At 35.4% G+C, this 16,965-nt stretch overlaps 1 protein-coding gene across 1 annotated transcript in view; it reads right to left on the bottom strand.

Moving 5' to 3' along the window:
- Window positions 1–16,465, bottom strand: part of LOC107186031 (zinc finger protein 787-like) — a 59,124-nt gene extending 42,659 nt beyond the window's left edge. Inside the window, exons 1-4 of the mRNA XM_015573825.1 lie at window positions 16,392–16,465; window positions 9,246–9,566; window positions 6,088–6,300; window positions 3,679–3,896 (exon numbers count right to left, since the gene is read on the bottom strand). Coding sequence (XP_015429311.1) covers window positions 3,679–3,896; window positions 6,088–6,300; window positions 9,246–9,566; window positions 16,392–16,398 — 759 coding nt within the window. The 5' untranslated portion in view covers window positions 16,399–16,465. The remainder of the gene's footprint in view (window positions 1–3,678; window positions 3,897–6,087; window positions 6,301–9,245; window positions 9,567–16,391) is intronic.
- Between the last annotated feature and the right edge of the window lie 500 nt (window positions 16,466–16,965).

Genomic DNA, 16,965 nt, shown 5'->3' with positions numbered 1-16,965 from the left:
TTGTCACGAGACAGGTGGAAATGATGGAAGTAAGGATACAGTGAATCTCATAGATGTAGGGGAAGATTGCCGAATTTCGACCATCGCCTAAGTTGGAGGCTACTATAGGATCGATACTGTAACTTGTTATGTGTAAGCTTATACTTGACAAGTTGCAGTAGTGGTCCAACCTAAGCGATGGTTCTATTTGAACCCCCTCATAGTTGGTAAAGTATTAACCCTTCGTAGGCAAGTATATTTTTTCATACTCTATAGGTAAACTGGGTCGTTAATGTCCCAGCCTAATTTTTTAAATATTTTCACCAAACTCTCTACTACATTATACAGTCATTCGTTGAGTCAAATGTGGAAAACTTTGTTTAATAAAGATACATAAATATTCAGTGAACAGTCGAGGGAAAATGAAATTTTTCCTCTGTCAATCAACGACAAATATTGCCTACGGAGAGTTAATAAAAGCCATACCTTTCGTTAATTAATACAGAAAATGCTAAAGAAATTGATCATCAAAGAATTATCTACGTATTACGGTCAAGTTTTTATAATTTTATCCGGTACTGTGTGACGCCGCACTGATTCTGTTTTGAGAGCCCGTCACACATACGTGACACACATTAAAATAGAAGAAAACAAAACATGGCTTATGTTGGACGTTTTTCTCCAACCCACCACGTCGGTAAACGTGTTAAACACCTTCGCGCCCAATGACATCGATCGACGTCAAAGGCAGGGACGGAAAGGTGTGGATCATTCTATGGACGATTCGTTGAAAAGAGATGTCACCATAAACGTTGTATTGACTACCGATCTCTAACTATTGGTGTACATCCCATAAACAGGAGTACAATCAGGTTACAGGCGATAAGAGCCCTGACGCAAATATGTTAATCTTTGACTACATGAATAATCCGACAATAACTGATTCGCAACACTTTTAACAACCGACTCAACCGTATTTTGCAGTATACTTCTTTTTATATGTCTATTTTTTAAATGCGTCATACGAAAATAAGTACCGCACTTTAGAAATCCCTCGTTAACAGCATTTTCAAAAATTTTTTATGGTACTATTGCGATTTTAAACAATTGTGTTTGCGAGAATCTCCTAAAAAAACTGGCAACAGTGATTTAGACTCGTCTCTAACAATAAGACGAGTCGTCAGTAGTTAAGGGTTAACACTAGAACTACCAAAGCAGTCGAAATGACTGATTCGTAAGCCCTTATAAAAATGATTAAAATGTCATAACAGTGTACTTACTGATATTCTTTTCAACTTTTATTGCAATATATAAGTGAAGCATTTCGCTAATTTATCGATTTGCGTATATTTAAGGTGTGTAACTACTTGTTAAACAAAATTTTTTAATGTTTTCTTCCAACATACTGCCTGTTTTACCAACGTAATAGAAATAGAACCACATTCATCTTCGGTAGTTCTAATGTTAAGCTTGCTGAACGTTTCCAGATTCTTTTTAGTCAATTTTATAAGGGCGATTCAACTGTTACGGGAACTCGCCATAAAAAGTACTGTATGTACTGTGTACAGTTCGTATACATATCTTAATTCATAAAAAGGGAGTGAATCGATATATTGAGCTGTTCCATAAACCCTTGCCATTTTCTACCATTTTATTTTTATTTTCTATTTATGAAAACTTAATTTCTATTTTATGATATAATCACCGCCAGTATCAATAACATTCAGCTATCTGATCGGCAAGTTCTGAATGCGTTTCTCCCAGACAGATCGGGACTGGGTTACAAGAAAGGTCACCAATATACTTTTTAAGGGTGATATAATTGTCAAACCTCTTTGCCCTGCTGATGTCGTTTAAGAGGTCATGCTCAGTCAGAAATTTTCAAAAAATCGATTTTTCACTTTCTACATTTTCTTTAAGTACAACATCTCGAGAATATCCTGTGCAAGTTTCAAGGTAATCCAATGAAACATGACAGAGTTACAGGCGTTAAAAAATGAACATTTTATATAAGTGTAAGCTTGATTTGAAACTTTAAACGAGTCTTTCTCGAAACTACATTTTTCAAATCGGTGATCAATATTTCTCGAAAACTACTGTGTCAATTTACATGAAGCCTTTTGCGCCTTATTTCAAATCAGAAAAACTTGTTCTTGAACGGAGGATTCTTTTGTTCGTTGCATACTTATTTTTTAATTGACCAAAAACGAGTGATTGTTTAGGTGAAAATCGCACTTTTTCAGGAAAACGTCCGCTATTTTGTTCCAAATCAATATTTCGAAAAACCCCACGTTCAAGGACAAGATTGGTTCTTCCATTACATAAATCTTACTGAATTTTTAATTTCAGATGAACGGTTACGAAGTTACAGTGATCACGGCAGACCACTTTTTGTGAAGAGACATCCGGGAGATCACTCACCATTTATTTACTAATAAATATCTTTAAATAAAAAAATTACCTTATAATCTTGAAACTGCAATCTTTAAAACACAAACACATTTTTTGAAAAAGGTCTTATAGTTTTCGAGAAAAAAATTCCTAAAGAACACTCTTGTTTCGGCCTCCTGACTGAGCATGACCCCTTAAAGACGAAAATGTTCTAAAAGCTACGAACCCGGCAAGGACTTATGGGACAACCCAATAATTTATCGAACCGGTATTTCAGAGCGTTTATTCGTCGAACGACAATCCTAACTGATCGTGGCTACCACGGATTTCTCCGTTTCGAGAACGATGTCCAAGTCGCTGCAACCTAAATGACTGTGATTAAGACAAGGCGGCACACAGCGTGATTGTATAACCGTTAACGTCCACGGATCGATACATTTACTGCCAAAAATGTTTTTTTTTTCGAGTTGATTGGAAAGAGTGCCAAGTATTAAATCGGTGTTACCGGAGTATGACTCCAGTTGATCACGGTGTCGTTTATGGGCTCGTCGATGATGTCGAGCCAGTAAACGCACGGAACGAGTGTCCTAGGACGCTCGTAAAGTTCAGAACGAACGGGAAAAAGCGATTTCTAGTTGTTTATTTTCGACGGTTCAGAATTCTTCGAGCGATATCTATGCAGGGTTCTCCGAAAACCGATTCGCTGACTTTTTACTTCGCGGTTCGGTGTAATATTTCCCCGTGTAATTCTGCGTACTTTCTTTTATATTGTTGCTTTTTTTCACCGAAGAAACTAAATGTCGCTATTAAAAATCAATTATTTGTCACTGATATTGAAGAAAATGAAATGAGATATTAATTTAAACATAAATATTTTTCTTTATCTACGACATGCTTAATCAGAAGCTAAAATAATTGATTGAAGACTATATTCAATAACGTACAATTTGCAATATTCTGTACACAGTTTTCTGTCATTTTGATATTTCAGTGAGCATCACATTTTTCTAAATTTCATACACAGACACCTACATATGTAGGTTTTGTCGTTTTCTTGGTCAAATACAATCAATTTTTCCATTTCTTTTGTGTACCTATACACGATATAGTTCTCTACCTTTAATGTGTACGTAGACAATTTCTGTAGAGATCACATTAATCCGTTTTTAATATTGCTTGCCAGTAACATAATAGTTTGAAAACTATTCTACTTTACAGACCTCTTTCATAATTTTTCAAATTAGCTGTATTTGTATTGAATTTGGATGAATTGCAAGTGTTTCAAGAATACACATGTTGGCGACTTACCTGAAACGTTCTTTCGGACGAAGAGGGAGGTGTCAATGGCGAGTGATCGATTTGCCGGGTGATAACAGGTGTCACAGACGGACTCCTCGAGGACGGTACTCTAGTTTCCTTCGCTTCTCTCTCGCAAACCGTTCCCGGTGACCAAATTTTACTTTTACGTTCTGCACTCGACAAAACGTCGCTGGGTTTGGTACTCAGATTCAATGGCGCATCTTCTTCTGAAATATTTCATAAATAAAAGAAATTCATTAAACAAATCCATCAAAATTGTCGCCCATGGCACAGTTGCAAAAAAAATTCTCAATATTCTTTCAAACTGAACGTGGAAATTCCAACCCGTTTTTTGTAAATACGTATATTCTAAAGTATCCCTTCTTTGTTATCGTGACGCGAACCTAATTTGTTATCGTTCTGCAGACCGCAGAAAAAGTTGGTCACGTAATCGGTGATAATTATCAAAATCGAAAACGTTTAGTCGACGTGAAAAGGATTCGTACTTGTTTCAGCGAGATCTACTGTTTTCTCGCTGATAACGATTACACGTAAACACTGACAGCCGATAATCAGGAAACTAAACTACCAGGAAAATGGAATAATTCTTTGCTATTAAAACAAAAAACACAGAATGCTAATGTTCCATATATAATATACTCTAATAGCACGTACAGTGTGTTTCATAGTACTAGATGGTATCATGTGGCAGATCGTTGCATTCGTATCACCAAACGCTATCATGTTATAAACAAAGAAATACAGGATTCCATTTAACAACATTATTTTCACTTTGATATCTCCTTCAGTAGTACACGTCAAGAAAAATTATTTGCACCACGCAATGTCCCACTTTATACCGAACAACTTTTGTACGAACATTTTCTTTATAACTTCAATCCTTTGTGAGATACTCCACGGTTTTCAGTTAAACGAAACACCCTTTATATGTTCATAACGATATGAGAGTATTATTTATCCTAAATACGTAATCTTCTACCTCAATGGATCACTAGCATGGGTCTGATTAAATAAACCCTGACGAATTAGCTAATAAAAAAATAAATAATATATAAATAGTAATATAAAATAAAATTAATCAAAATTCTATGTTTGGAATTGTGGTGATAACTGTCATTGTTAACATATACTGTGAATTTTATGTAGGTACTTATGATATAAAAAAATCTGTAAGGCACAATGAAAGAAGAAGTTCAACAAAGATCAGTGAGTTTTTATTATGTAATTATGGTAAGCATCTATTACGGATTATGATAAGCTTTTATTACATTCACACTTCAGAAGCCATGTTCTTAACCTTTTAACGGTGGAACTTTGTTTTTAAAATGTGTATCCGTTTGATTCCTTTATTCTAATAAAAGAAATAGTATATTTTTCAATTTTATTTCAATTTTAATAACAAAAGGTATTCGACTTTTTTTACAAGACGAGGATACTCGTCAAACACCGATAAAGGATTAATCAAGTTTTTGTAATATAATCTATGTAAATGGAAAATTGCATACACATTGTCAGTATAGTATTGTATGACTGTAGATCAGGGATCCTAATCGCTGCCTAACCGTAACCCGGGTTACCCAGAGACGATTCCTGTAACCCGTAGTAACGATGAAGGAGCGGGTTACTAAGTATAGCAGAGAGCCGGAGCTTGCAAACATTGTACATGCAGTTCTAGCAACCAAAGTTTCTGTCGAACGTCTATTTTCCGGTCTAAAATTTATATTAAACGATCAAAGATCCAGATTAAATAATGATATTTTAGACGACAATATGGTCGTCAGGACCAACGAGGTTGGATAGATAATGTATACATATGTATATATACATATGTGTATATGTATGTATGTGTGGTGCGTGTGTGCTTTGTTTATTTTTATAATTACTGTGTATATTTTGTATATATTTGTTTTGTATTATATATGTTTAGTATTTAATTTGTATACTAGTATATTGCATGGTCGTATTTTTTAAATACTGTGTTTTCGTTTCTACACTTACCTACATACTATTTTCATTCAAATCAGAAATATTATTTTTATCGTTAATAAATAAGTTACATTCCGAAATTTTATAAAATTATTACGACATATATTACAGTCACATTTTGTGTCACTCTCTGCTGTACTTAGTAACCCGCTCCTTCATCGTTACTACGGATTACAGGAACCGTCTCTGGGTAACCCGGGTTACGGTCCAGGTTAGGCAGCGGTTAGGATCCCTTTTTTTTTTTTTTTTTTTTTTAACCCGGTTTAACCGGGTTACCCTGTGCTTCGATGCCTGCGGGTTACCCGACTGTGCGGGTTACCGGACAGCACAGAGAACCAAACCCGGTTTCGGTTACGGTTAGGATCCCTGCTGTAGATATTTAAAGATTGTCATTTTGATTGAGATTCTTACCGAATTTAGCCTTTTCCGGTGTACATCCGCGAGGTGAGCCAGCTCTGGACGGACTAAGAGGTTCCAAATGAATAGACGAACAATTTGTAACTGGTGTGGTGTGTTGGCTGGGAATCCTCGAGGTTGGCAGCAGGGAATGGGGTAGCAGGAGACGAGTCCACCAGGTAGCTCCCGTCGACCCGTAACCCCCGTACATTAGACCGCACCGTAGTTCTAAAACCCACCAAAATTTCGGTTCGCCGACCTATCAACAATACATATTCTTCCGCGTTCCTCCCTCCGAGAAGACTTGTAACAGCTATATGTATAGAACGAAAATCAAACGTTGTTTTACGTCCGAGTAAATCAATGTTGTTATTAGAATGATTAAAACCAGAACTAAATTTTATTAATAAATGGCCCTTCCTTATATTTGCATATATTTAGACATTAAACGAGAATAACATTATAACTAGATTGTGGATTTTATGCATTCATAGTGTACAAAATTATCCGTACATATTGTCAAAAGTTTAAAACTAGAACTATCAAACTCGACGAAATAACAGATTTTGGATTCATTATTTCATACTTACTGAGATTGTAAAAGAAGTGCTTCGACGGAATTTATTGTGGCCTTTAACTTACGATATTTTTTATGTTATATTAGGTTGATACTTAAATTCTGTCTACCATGTTTTTGAAATATTGAAGTCAAAAGGGTCTAATACGCACAAAAAAACTGACCGAACAAATACTACTATTTTTTATATATGTATGTATAATATGTATTTTTAAGAGTCAGAACTTTTGCAGCAACCTAATGCTATACTATGTTACATGTATGGTATTGCATATACGATATGTTATACACATTAAATTGTTCAATTGTTAATGTAATAAACTCCACAAAAAATATCAAGGAAAATTATTTGAGCGTCAAACACCAAGTAAGTGCTGTGACGCGAAAATTTGGAAAAATTCAAAAAGTGGAGTTAGTCACTTTGGCTTCTGAACGGTTCATATACTGTACAATGTATTTAATGTATCAGCATTTAATACTGGTAGATCCACTATTAATTAATTTTTTGAGACCTATACTGTATCCTCACTTGACAAAATTCGTAATGGAACAACCAATTTGTATTTGTGCAAAATAGTTCCTAGAAAACTGTTATGTGTATAAAATTCGCAGTCCAATTATCACTTATAAATTAGTTCACGTAGGCTTAATTGGTGCTACAATTTTCGTATGTAGTTCTAAAAAGGTCCATCTTCTGATTTTCATGGAACTTGGCAAAAGCGCCCCAAATGCTCTCAAATGAACATGTATCAAAGGTTTTGGGCGCAATTGAAAATTAACTAAGATAGCACTAAAATAATAAATATACCTTCATATGTTAGACACACGAAGTGCCGTAGCATGTAGAACGACCCACTCTCACCTTGTATCTGAAGTCATGACATAGAACGTCTTGTAGTACTGCAATCATTTATTTTAAAACTGTACCAAACCAATTATATGCAACCCACTCACAAAACGCGATACAAAACACGCTTTATGTATTGTTATCACGATATTAACATACCTGTTATGACAATGAATAATTACCTCATTGTTTTAGCGTTATCTCAGTTAATTTTCAGTTGCGCCAAAAAATCTTTTACATACCTACGTTCATTTCGGACTATTCGGAACGATTTTACCAAGTTTCATGAAAATCGAAGGGTGGAACATTTCGGAATTGCAGCCCAATATTTTCGCACGATCACCAGCTCTGATAGAAGGATCCCACTCACAACGGCTGATCCAGTGAGGTTCTCTGCGTGGTTATCTAATACGCTACCCTCACACCTCATTGGTACTTGCTATCAACTTTCACTAAACTGTATTTCCAACGGAGTATTAAAACTTCAATCATGATTATCTCAAAAGTTTTTGAGTATCTGACCCTATATAGCGAGGTATTTTCGTAAACAGAATGTTGACGTCTACCAGTCTGCAAAGTCTGAACTAAATCGGTTTAGTCCCAAAGGATGTGCACTCTCTTTGTAAGAGTAGGTATTATAGGGTGGTTCCTAAAATCGAAGTCTTAAAATTAAATCGGATTATCTTGTTATTTAGTTCTCACATCTAAAAGGTGAGTGTATGTAATTTTTTTTTTAAATTCGGATAGCGTTTCGAGGTCGCTACTGGGTACCGAAATGTTCATATTTTAAAAAACATCAGGATAGTTGTAATTTCTGAACAATGTTTAACGAATAATATAATTGTATTGTGAACATGGTCACGACTGGAAAGGCATTGCCGTGGTCTGGCAAGTGCTCGTTGTCAACGGTTTGAATTTGAAACAATTATGAAGATTACAGAACAAGCAAGGCAGTTGTTCACTCCATGAGAGTTATAAACGATATAGCGGAGCGAGGAGTAGCATTGATGAACTTTAATCGGGCAAACCAAGCAGTTAGTGAATGATCGAATTGTTGAATTTATGGACGTTTGAGATTAATACTTGAATGTATAATATTTATTTATAACAACAAAACAGCTGTTCAAATTGCAATACATTTATTTTTCATGAAATTTTTCTAAAACTAATTGCTTACACTTACCGTAATTTCAAAAAATTACTTATAAAGTGCACGAAACATGTAAAAGCCTAGTAAATGACTAGATGCTACATTTCTGAAATATTCTTAATAAGAATTGTACTTATAAAGGTTTGCTGGATACTCTAAACTAAAAATATGGGATATTAAAAATGCAACTACACTCCATTTATAAACATTGAATAATTTTAAATCTATAACTTACATTTCTCTGCTTAATGGTCATTCACTGGTATGCGATCAATTATTACATAGTTGGTTAACCCTACCTATTTTCTTTTAGAAGTGCCTCTTTTGTTAATGTAATGTATCAATAAGTATGATCATTTCTTAAAATAAAAAGTTTAACTTGTTTATGTAATATGGTTCTTTCATTCTAAATGTCTATTTTCTATAAGTGGTAGTACACCCCTAAAATTTCGTTACAAAATATTAAAAAATACTGTAACAGTTTCTTGAGGTACAGTCATTTTCAATTGGTGACACAATGAAATTTTGAAGAGAAATATTTCTGGTCCATATAAGAACCACCCTAGTAAGTATGCATTGTGTATATGGAAGCACATTACCTCGCGTTGAGTTGCTGGTGGTCGTCGGTGGCAAGGTTTGAAGTCTCGACTCAGGATTATACGCCGAGACTAGAGTGAACGCACTGAATCGATCCGATCCCGGCTGATTGAGGGCCGGAGAACAGATCGAGGACGGATTCGAGGATGTCGTGGTGCTCGAGCAGTTTCCTGCTGCGCCAGGACTCCAGGGTGAAGGCGGCAGTGTCACGCTCGGACTGCTTGGCGGTGAAAGTGTGGCAGAGGGTGACAGCGCACCCGCCGGAACAGCGACGCCGGTGCAGTGTAGTTCTGGTTTCATGTACCAGGTCCGTGGTACCGTTTCTAATAAACAAAATTCACGGAATGACATTCTTCTTTCATATGTATGATAATATTCAGGATCTCCAATACGCGAGGATATCAAAAACTTCGCGAAAAGTTTTAAGAAAGGACAGAATTAGGAATCAGAGGAGATTTATTTTTCCACATGTGATCCTACACTCTCAATGCATTTTTGCTACATTTCCACTTTTCTAAATCTTGCCTGTAGACGAAAGCATCCTTTTGAACCGAACCAGTTTACAACAGCCTGTTTTACAGCTTTAGGTGATTCCTAGTGAATTACCCCTTAATTGTTGTCTTCTTCAACAAGAGCATAAAGTCTGAAGGGCTGTAAGGTGGTCACTTGTTTTCCAATCGAGTTTTGTTGAAAATTAGTTGTTTGCACGTATCTCGAAATTCAGATTCTCCATTAGTTATTTAAAAAACAATGTTTCGAAAACAAGCGCAATCGAATAATATAGAATCAAATACTAAAATAAAATTCTGGAATTCAATAAGGAACACTTTATTTTACTCCGAAATATGGTCATCTTCGCAGTATGACTTCGTAAAACAAAATGGCAATCTCATTTCGCGAAGATTTCGATATCTCTATGTATAACATGTTTTTATAACTTGTTACAAGATGGTACTTTTTAAACAAGCCAAGCATAATAAATGACATCATACTTGGTGGATAATATATATTTTGCTATATAACACGAAAACTGTTATGTAACATTATGTAACATGTTGTATAACATTTTTTTGTTTGTTTTTCTACTAATTTGTATAACCTTGCTATACATGTTACGCGTTATGCTATGGGTGTAGTCCCAGCTTAACACGGTTAGAGAATTGTGTAGAATAGTGTAGTCTTGTTCATTTTTACAACTTAACCCTACAGTTTCTATGTATGTACATACTAGTTCTTAGTTTCGTATCAGAGATGACAAAATCTTTATTTAAATAAAAATTTCGAATCACGAAGATAAAGTATCTTTTGTTTAATTCGTCGTGTAAATATTTTTTTGTCTAGATAATCCCCAATTCTGTTTCGTGTAACACGAATTTCCGTAACATGGACATTCTTTGGAATCTAATCATCGTGCTATACAGGGGTTACTTGTACATAAAAGAGAATAAACTTTACTAATACGCGTATTACATATGTAGGTTGCTGCAACAGTTGTGATCCGTCGTAACAACGCGTCAAATAGAAATTTAACTGTATAACACGACATTTGTCTTCAATGTTACATGCGTATATACAATGAAAGTCATTAAATTTCGCAGACGAAACATTTATAGACTGATCTTTGAAACGAACAGCATTATTTTCTGCGCATAATATACAACTAACAAAGTAGCGTACGGAACTTGTACAGCAGCCTAATGCTCCTAACAGAAGAATTATATTTTCATTTAATTTCAGTTTTTGCAAATTAACTAATTTGCATGATGGTTCATTGTTAGGGAAATGCATTATATTTAATGTCGTAAAAAACGGTTTACATTGAAATTGAAATACTGTTCGAAGTGAATGAAATAAAAGATCTTCGATTGTTATCACAGACTAAACAAAAAATTAAAAAATGTAGATTATAAACTTTGCAAATGAGACATTGCTGTTTCGATGAAATTCAAAGGAAAGACAACCAAGGACGTTACACGTGTCAAACACGCCGTAGTCCGCTTTAAAACATAAATTTCCACTGTATTTAAAACCGAGCGCACATTAATGCATTATTCCTGTAAGTCACAGATAGGCGCAGCTATCAGATTTATAGAGAAAATCACAAACGCGCGCTCCTCCCTCGGACGAGAACCCTGAATTATATATCATAAAATACACGTGCGTGCGGTCGTTCGAGACGCAGAAGGCAGAAGTTTCATCTGATCGTGTTCGGTGAAACAGATGTAGTAATTGTTCACCGTGCGTTGTTTCTAATGAGCTGTAACACAGCGAAAGGCCAGTAAGAACTTCCATATTCTGAACTTTTTACAACCAAGTATTCGAGAATAAAAATAAGTTGAACCGTTGTCTCTTCAACTAAGGGGATTGCCGCTTTGGACGCATGAAAATGATGGGTTTATTCAGCAATTCTTTTCTTTTAAATAATAAACTTGATAGAAACTCTTGTTATTTCAGTTTATTCTTTTCTTCAATAAACCGCAGGGCTAGAGCCATTGCCTGGTGCATCCTTCAACACTAAACCTACCGAACCCATCAAAAAGACAGAATTGGGAACGGCAAAACCGGTCATTTGACCGGTTATCGTAGGTATAGTGTTAAAATTGACTCACCAATCGGCATTGAGCATTTCTCCGATCTGGTCGGTCTTAGAATAAAACACCAAAAATTTTCATTTTCTGCATTTTTATACACAGTTTAGGTTTTAAGAAAAATTATCACAGTACCACGAAACGTTGCCCAAATAGTACGGATAAGTCATATGTCTTTCGGAGGATCTCCCGGAAAGGTTCACATGTCCCTCCTACGTCCTCGGTAAGATCCTTAAATGTCCTAGGAAGGTCTTATTTACGAAGTACTGTGTCAACATTCTCAGAATGTTTTCCGAATATATAAAAGTAACATTCTCTGTACTTTTTGGAAACATTTAAAGAGTTTTTAAAAATGCAATGGTAATGTCTTAAAAAGCATATATGTATAATAAACATTTCCCAAATGTTTAAAATTACGGTTAGATTTTACTCTGTGCAAAATGATAGAAGTTAGGTTAGGTTGATTTGTGTGTAATAAATAAAAGGTTAGCTTTCCTGTGATTTCCGCACTTAGTAGAAATTAGATCAAGAAGTTCCTGTTAAGAAGTAAAAGGTTAAATGTCTTATACGGAATTATAATGAAAATATAGGTTTGGGGTTTATAATCTGTGTGTACATTGTGTTTATTTTTATTTTCAAAGTAAAATACTGATTGTGTGTTGATTAGAGACAGTTAAAGAAAAAAAATCACTGATTCAAAGAAAAATACTAATTCTGCGTTGGTTGGAGACAATTTAAAAAAACTACTTACTCAAAGCAAACTACTGATTCTGTGTTGGTTATAGATAGTTTAAGAACAACATTGTTTTTCAAATTTCCTGGGATTTTCTCACAAAACCACTATGTAGTGTTGTTACACTTCTCTATTGATTGTCCAAAGAATGACACCTTGCTTATGGAGTTCAATCATCTTGCACGGAATGACATTGAGCCAAAATTACTAAGCGAAACCATCCGAAATTTAAATCGTACATAGGAACATTCGCAAAACTTAAGAAACGGACAGTCCTAGAACATGCGAAATTTAAGTCTTACGAACATGTTAGGGATGTCTAAAATGGACGTAGGACATTCGGATATAAACTGGACATAAAACGGACGTTCTCTGTGTGTACAGGTGCTGGGGTTGTCATAGGTGCGACGGCACTTCATATAGATATAAAAAAATATTTATTATTTTCGTATTATAAGACTTCCTATTGAGAGCATTATTTAAAAGAAAAAAATTTCTAAATAAACCTATCATTTTCATGCGTCCAAAGTGGCACTCCCCCTCAAATCCCAATTTCGTATTTGTGGTGTTTAATAAGTGGATTTTCGTGCGCACACGAAAAGATCCAGAAATTCCAATTATAGAATGAGTCAGCTAAACAATATTATAAGAAAATGCTAATATTCCATGCCGAAGGCTTTCTGGCAACCAATAACGAGCGCACCTACGCATACGTAGACGTAGGCTAATAATCGTGGCTCGTTGTTTGAATAAATCTGTAATGCGATGTACAAACATGACTATGTAAGATATACGTGTAAGTCGTACTCGTTTAGCATAGATAGCGAAACATAACGCGCCCGAGTTTGATGTCAATCACCGACCGTTATTTATCGTCAAGTTTAACGTCGTTTACATTATTTCACGAAAAACCTGCTGTTTCTTTTTGTACGAATGGAACTGTTGAGTGTGTGCTTGTAATTTAACGTATAATGAACCGTGTATCTACCATTTACGGCGAATAATACGACAGCTGATCGTGACGTGATGTCAAACTTTGGAAGAATTCGCGCAGACATACCGATACGAAGTAACGTCATCGATAAAGCGATTTTAGTGTATTAACTGATTTGATATACCTGATGTGTGTTAGTATTTCGTGGCGTAAGTATTTCTCAGTAGGATTTAACATTCTAATCGTTTAACACTTTCATTCCCAACTTATTTCAAAATTAGCAAAGATATATTTTATTATATTTTTCGGAATATTACACTAAATCTTATTAAAATACTTAATAAAAATTAAAGTTTTGTAAAGTTTCTATTGGATTTGGAACGTATAATAAATAGCTCGACACTTGAATTCCATCAAATAAAACAGACAAAGGACCATTAATGTCTTATTTTAATTTCAAACTTTTTAGTGCACGTTCAAACTTGTGCCATACCATCTGTACAAGTTTAGAAGAAACTATTACGTACTCACAGATATGAAAAAATACATACATACATGATATTAACATTTTCTTTCGTAATTTAAAATACGTAGTCACATGGCTACAGTGGAAACGAAAGCGTTAATTCAATAAAGCAAGAAAGCAACAAAAATGTTTTGGTACAACATTTTTTTCAATCGTAGTCGACGATCAGTGTTCACAGAAATCACATGTTAAAAGTACCAGAAAGTTATTTTTTATTTCTTATGATTTCGAATTAATGTTAAAGATACAACTGTATAACTAAAGTGATTTATAATCCGATTGTAGAGGTATCAACATTTCGAAGGACGAAGAAGATCGATTGAATGAAACGTTATTTACACGCCAGTTATGAAAGCAACAGTTACAAAACGCCTTCGCTCGAAATCTTGGGAACGATTGTGAATCGAAATCGATCGGACGGAGGATGCGACGTCATAGCCACCAAATGGACGATTGAAATTGTGTAAACAAGTGTCGACATAAATGACAGTCAACGATCTCCTCTCTTTCTCTTAATGAACAATTCCGGGCCCGGGATATTAAAAGATTTTCGAATGATAATGAGAACAGCTGTTCGCTGAAATCTGACACGGCGGAACAGATTGTCCAAACACGTTCGTCGCGTAAAGAAAATTTTCGAGTCATTTGTACGGAAAATAACAGAACGATGAAGCGGAATCCTTATTATATCCGTTTGAATCATACCCGCCTCGAAAAATCTGAAAATTTATGGATCTACGACGAGGAATATCAAATATTCCGTTTATACACTGATAATAATGTGCATAAATAATAGTCATGAAAATTGTAAGAGTTGGTATACTACAATAATAAACATTACAGGCTTGTATACGTATTCTTCTACTTCGATGTCATGACAATTTTAAATGTTCACGTTACGTACACGTAGGAGCTGATAACTGTATTATTTTCTTTGCAATTGAGGCCATTGATAGAAAAAGGGCACATATGTACGTCAAATCGCTGTTTCGAGAAAATCGACTTTAAAGTTTTTAAGCAATGCAATTAAAACCAATTTTCTTTTTAAAGGTGTAGTAACATGTCCTTCAAACGTTCCGAAAATAGAGGTCATGGTTTGAAGATAATATTTGCCTTTTTTCGTTAGTATAAAAATTTGGTTTACGTACTCCTTTTCCATAAATGGAAAAAAATCGCAACAAAAGTGATATTTTTTGTTACTTTAATTAAAATTAATTACATATTAAGTTTATAACTTTTTTAATGTATTGTTTAAATAAAAGAATACGTAATTAAATAGGAAAAGAAACAAAAAATTGCATTTTTTGAGGTAGTCTTATTCTATAACTTATTCATAACTAAAATGTATTCAACAATTTACACAAAAGCCACTTTCAAAAATAAATATTGTACGACATCACGACCGCTGAGCGAGTGACTATCGGGCGAACTACTGCACAACTATGCGCGAATCTTCACGATCGCGATGCAGTAAAACAGCATCTAATGTAAACATTAGAGATGCGCTATATCCTTAGCATGTTATATGCATATATGTATATGTATAACCATACCTGAGTCGATTTAGACGATTTACGGAAACATAAACCTATGTGTATAATATTTTATATATGTCTATTTTTTTAATGTGTCATACTAAAGAAAGTACTTGAATGTAAAAAATCCGGCGTTAACAGCGCCTTTGAAATATTCTTAACAGCACTTTGGCGACTTTAGGCAATATTAAACAACTGTGTTTGCGAGATCTTATAAAAGATCTGGTGACACTACCACCGTGTATGTAACAGTTAATGCAAATTTTATAATGTATCGATAAAAGAATGAAAAAAATCAGGAGATGTAACTATGATATACTAAAATTGAAGAGATTGTAACACTTTATATTTAAGAGGAACTAGCATTCATATCTATTAACTAATAAATCAAATTCTAAAAGCTATTAAATTCGATAAGTTAAAATTAACAGAAAACTCGCCTGCATGCAGGTGAATCCTAATGCAATGGACTCTGATAAAATGTCTAGAATTGTTACCAACCGAGAAAATTTCCGATTGCGTACCTCAATGCGCGATAAAAGGAAGGTGTCTCGCGTCATGTGTATATCTTTGTCTCGTTTATAACTAGACTACGGTACGGATGTTTATGCAAATATTCATGGACTAACTTCTCGAATGGACGCAAAAAAAAATTCATTTACCTTGTTAAGGGTTGTAATAGGTTCGAAATATAAAGAAGCCTTAAATAAACGTCGTGAAACTTTTTCCCACATGAAATTTTCGACAATCGGGTATTCCACAAATGCATAAAGTCAGCAGTCTATTTACAACACACGAAAGGTGGATCAAACAAAGAGACAATAAAACTCACCGCACATTGCGTCCAACTCGTTGATCGATCGAGGATGCTATAGCTTCCGACTGTTCATAGAGAGGAAACGTAATTCCACTGGAACGTGTACGAGTTGTCTTCGTGGCACTAGATCCCTGAGTTTTCCGTGGTGTGGTACAAAACGCGCACTTTTCAGCACAATGTTATCAATTCCACATAGGTATACAGGGTCCCGACCGATTAAGATCGGTTCAATGTTGTCCGTTCACTGGACTAGAGGTCCCAGGATCGTGCTTCTCTCCACGTGGTTCACCAAGGTCGCGGGCAGAGTAGCCTCGGTCCCCGGGGCACACGTGTCGGAAACCCGTTCGGTTCGTTGCTCCGGATCGATAGAGATCAGGGGGGCGGGAGGACGCAGCAGAATATTTTGGCGAAACTGTGTGATCCACGGGGACACTCGTCACCCAAACGTAAAACGGTTCCCGGGGGTGCGGTGGAGGGGGGGTGCGATCGATCCTTGCGGTTCGATCCGTGTGACGACGTTACAGTTCGATTAGATCCGAAAGAAATCGTCAAACAACGAACGAGGCCGAGGATAGGGTGGGCTAAATGC

This window comes from Dufourea novaeangliae, unplaced genomic scaffold (genome assembly GCF_001272555.1).
Source record: "Dufourea novaeangliae isolate 0120121106 unplaced genomic scaffold, ASM127255v1 scaffold71, whole genome shotgun sequence".
NCBI classification, from domain to species: domain Eukaryota; kingdom Metazoa; phylum Arthropoda; class Insecta; order Hymenoptera; family Halictidae; genus Dufourea; species Dufourea novaeangliae.
Note: the sequence above shows the minus strand (reverse complement) of the source record. Positions and strands in the feature narration are given on the sequence as shown.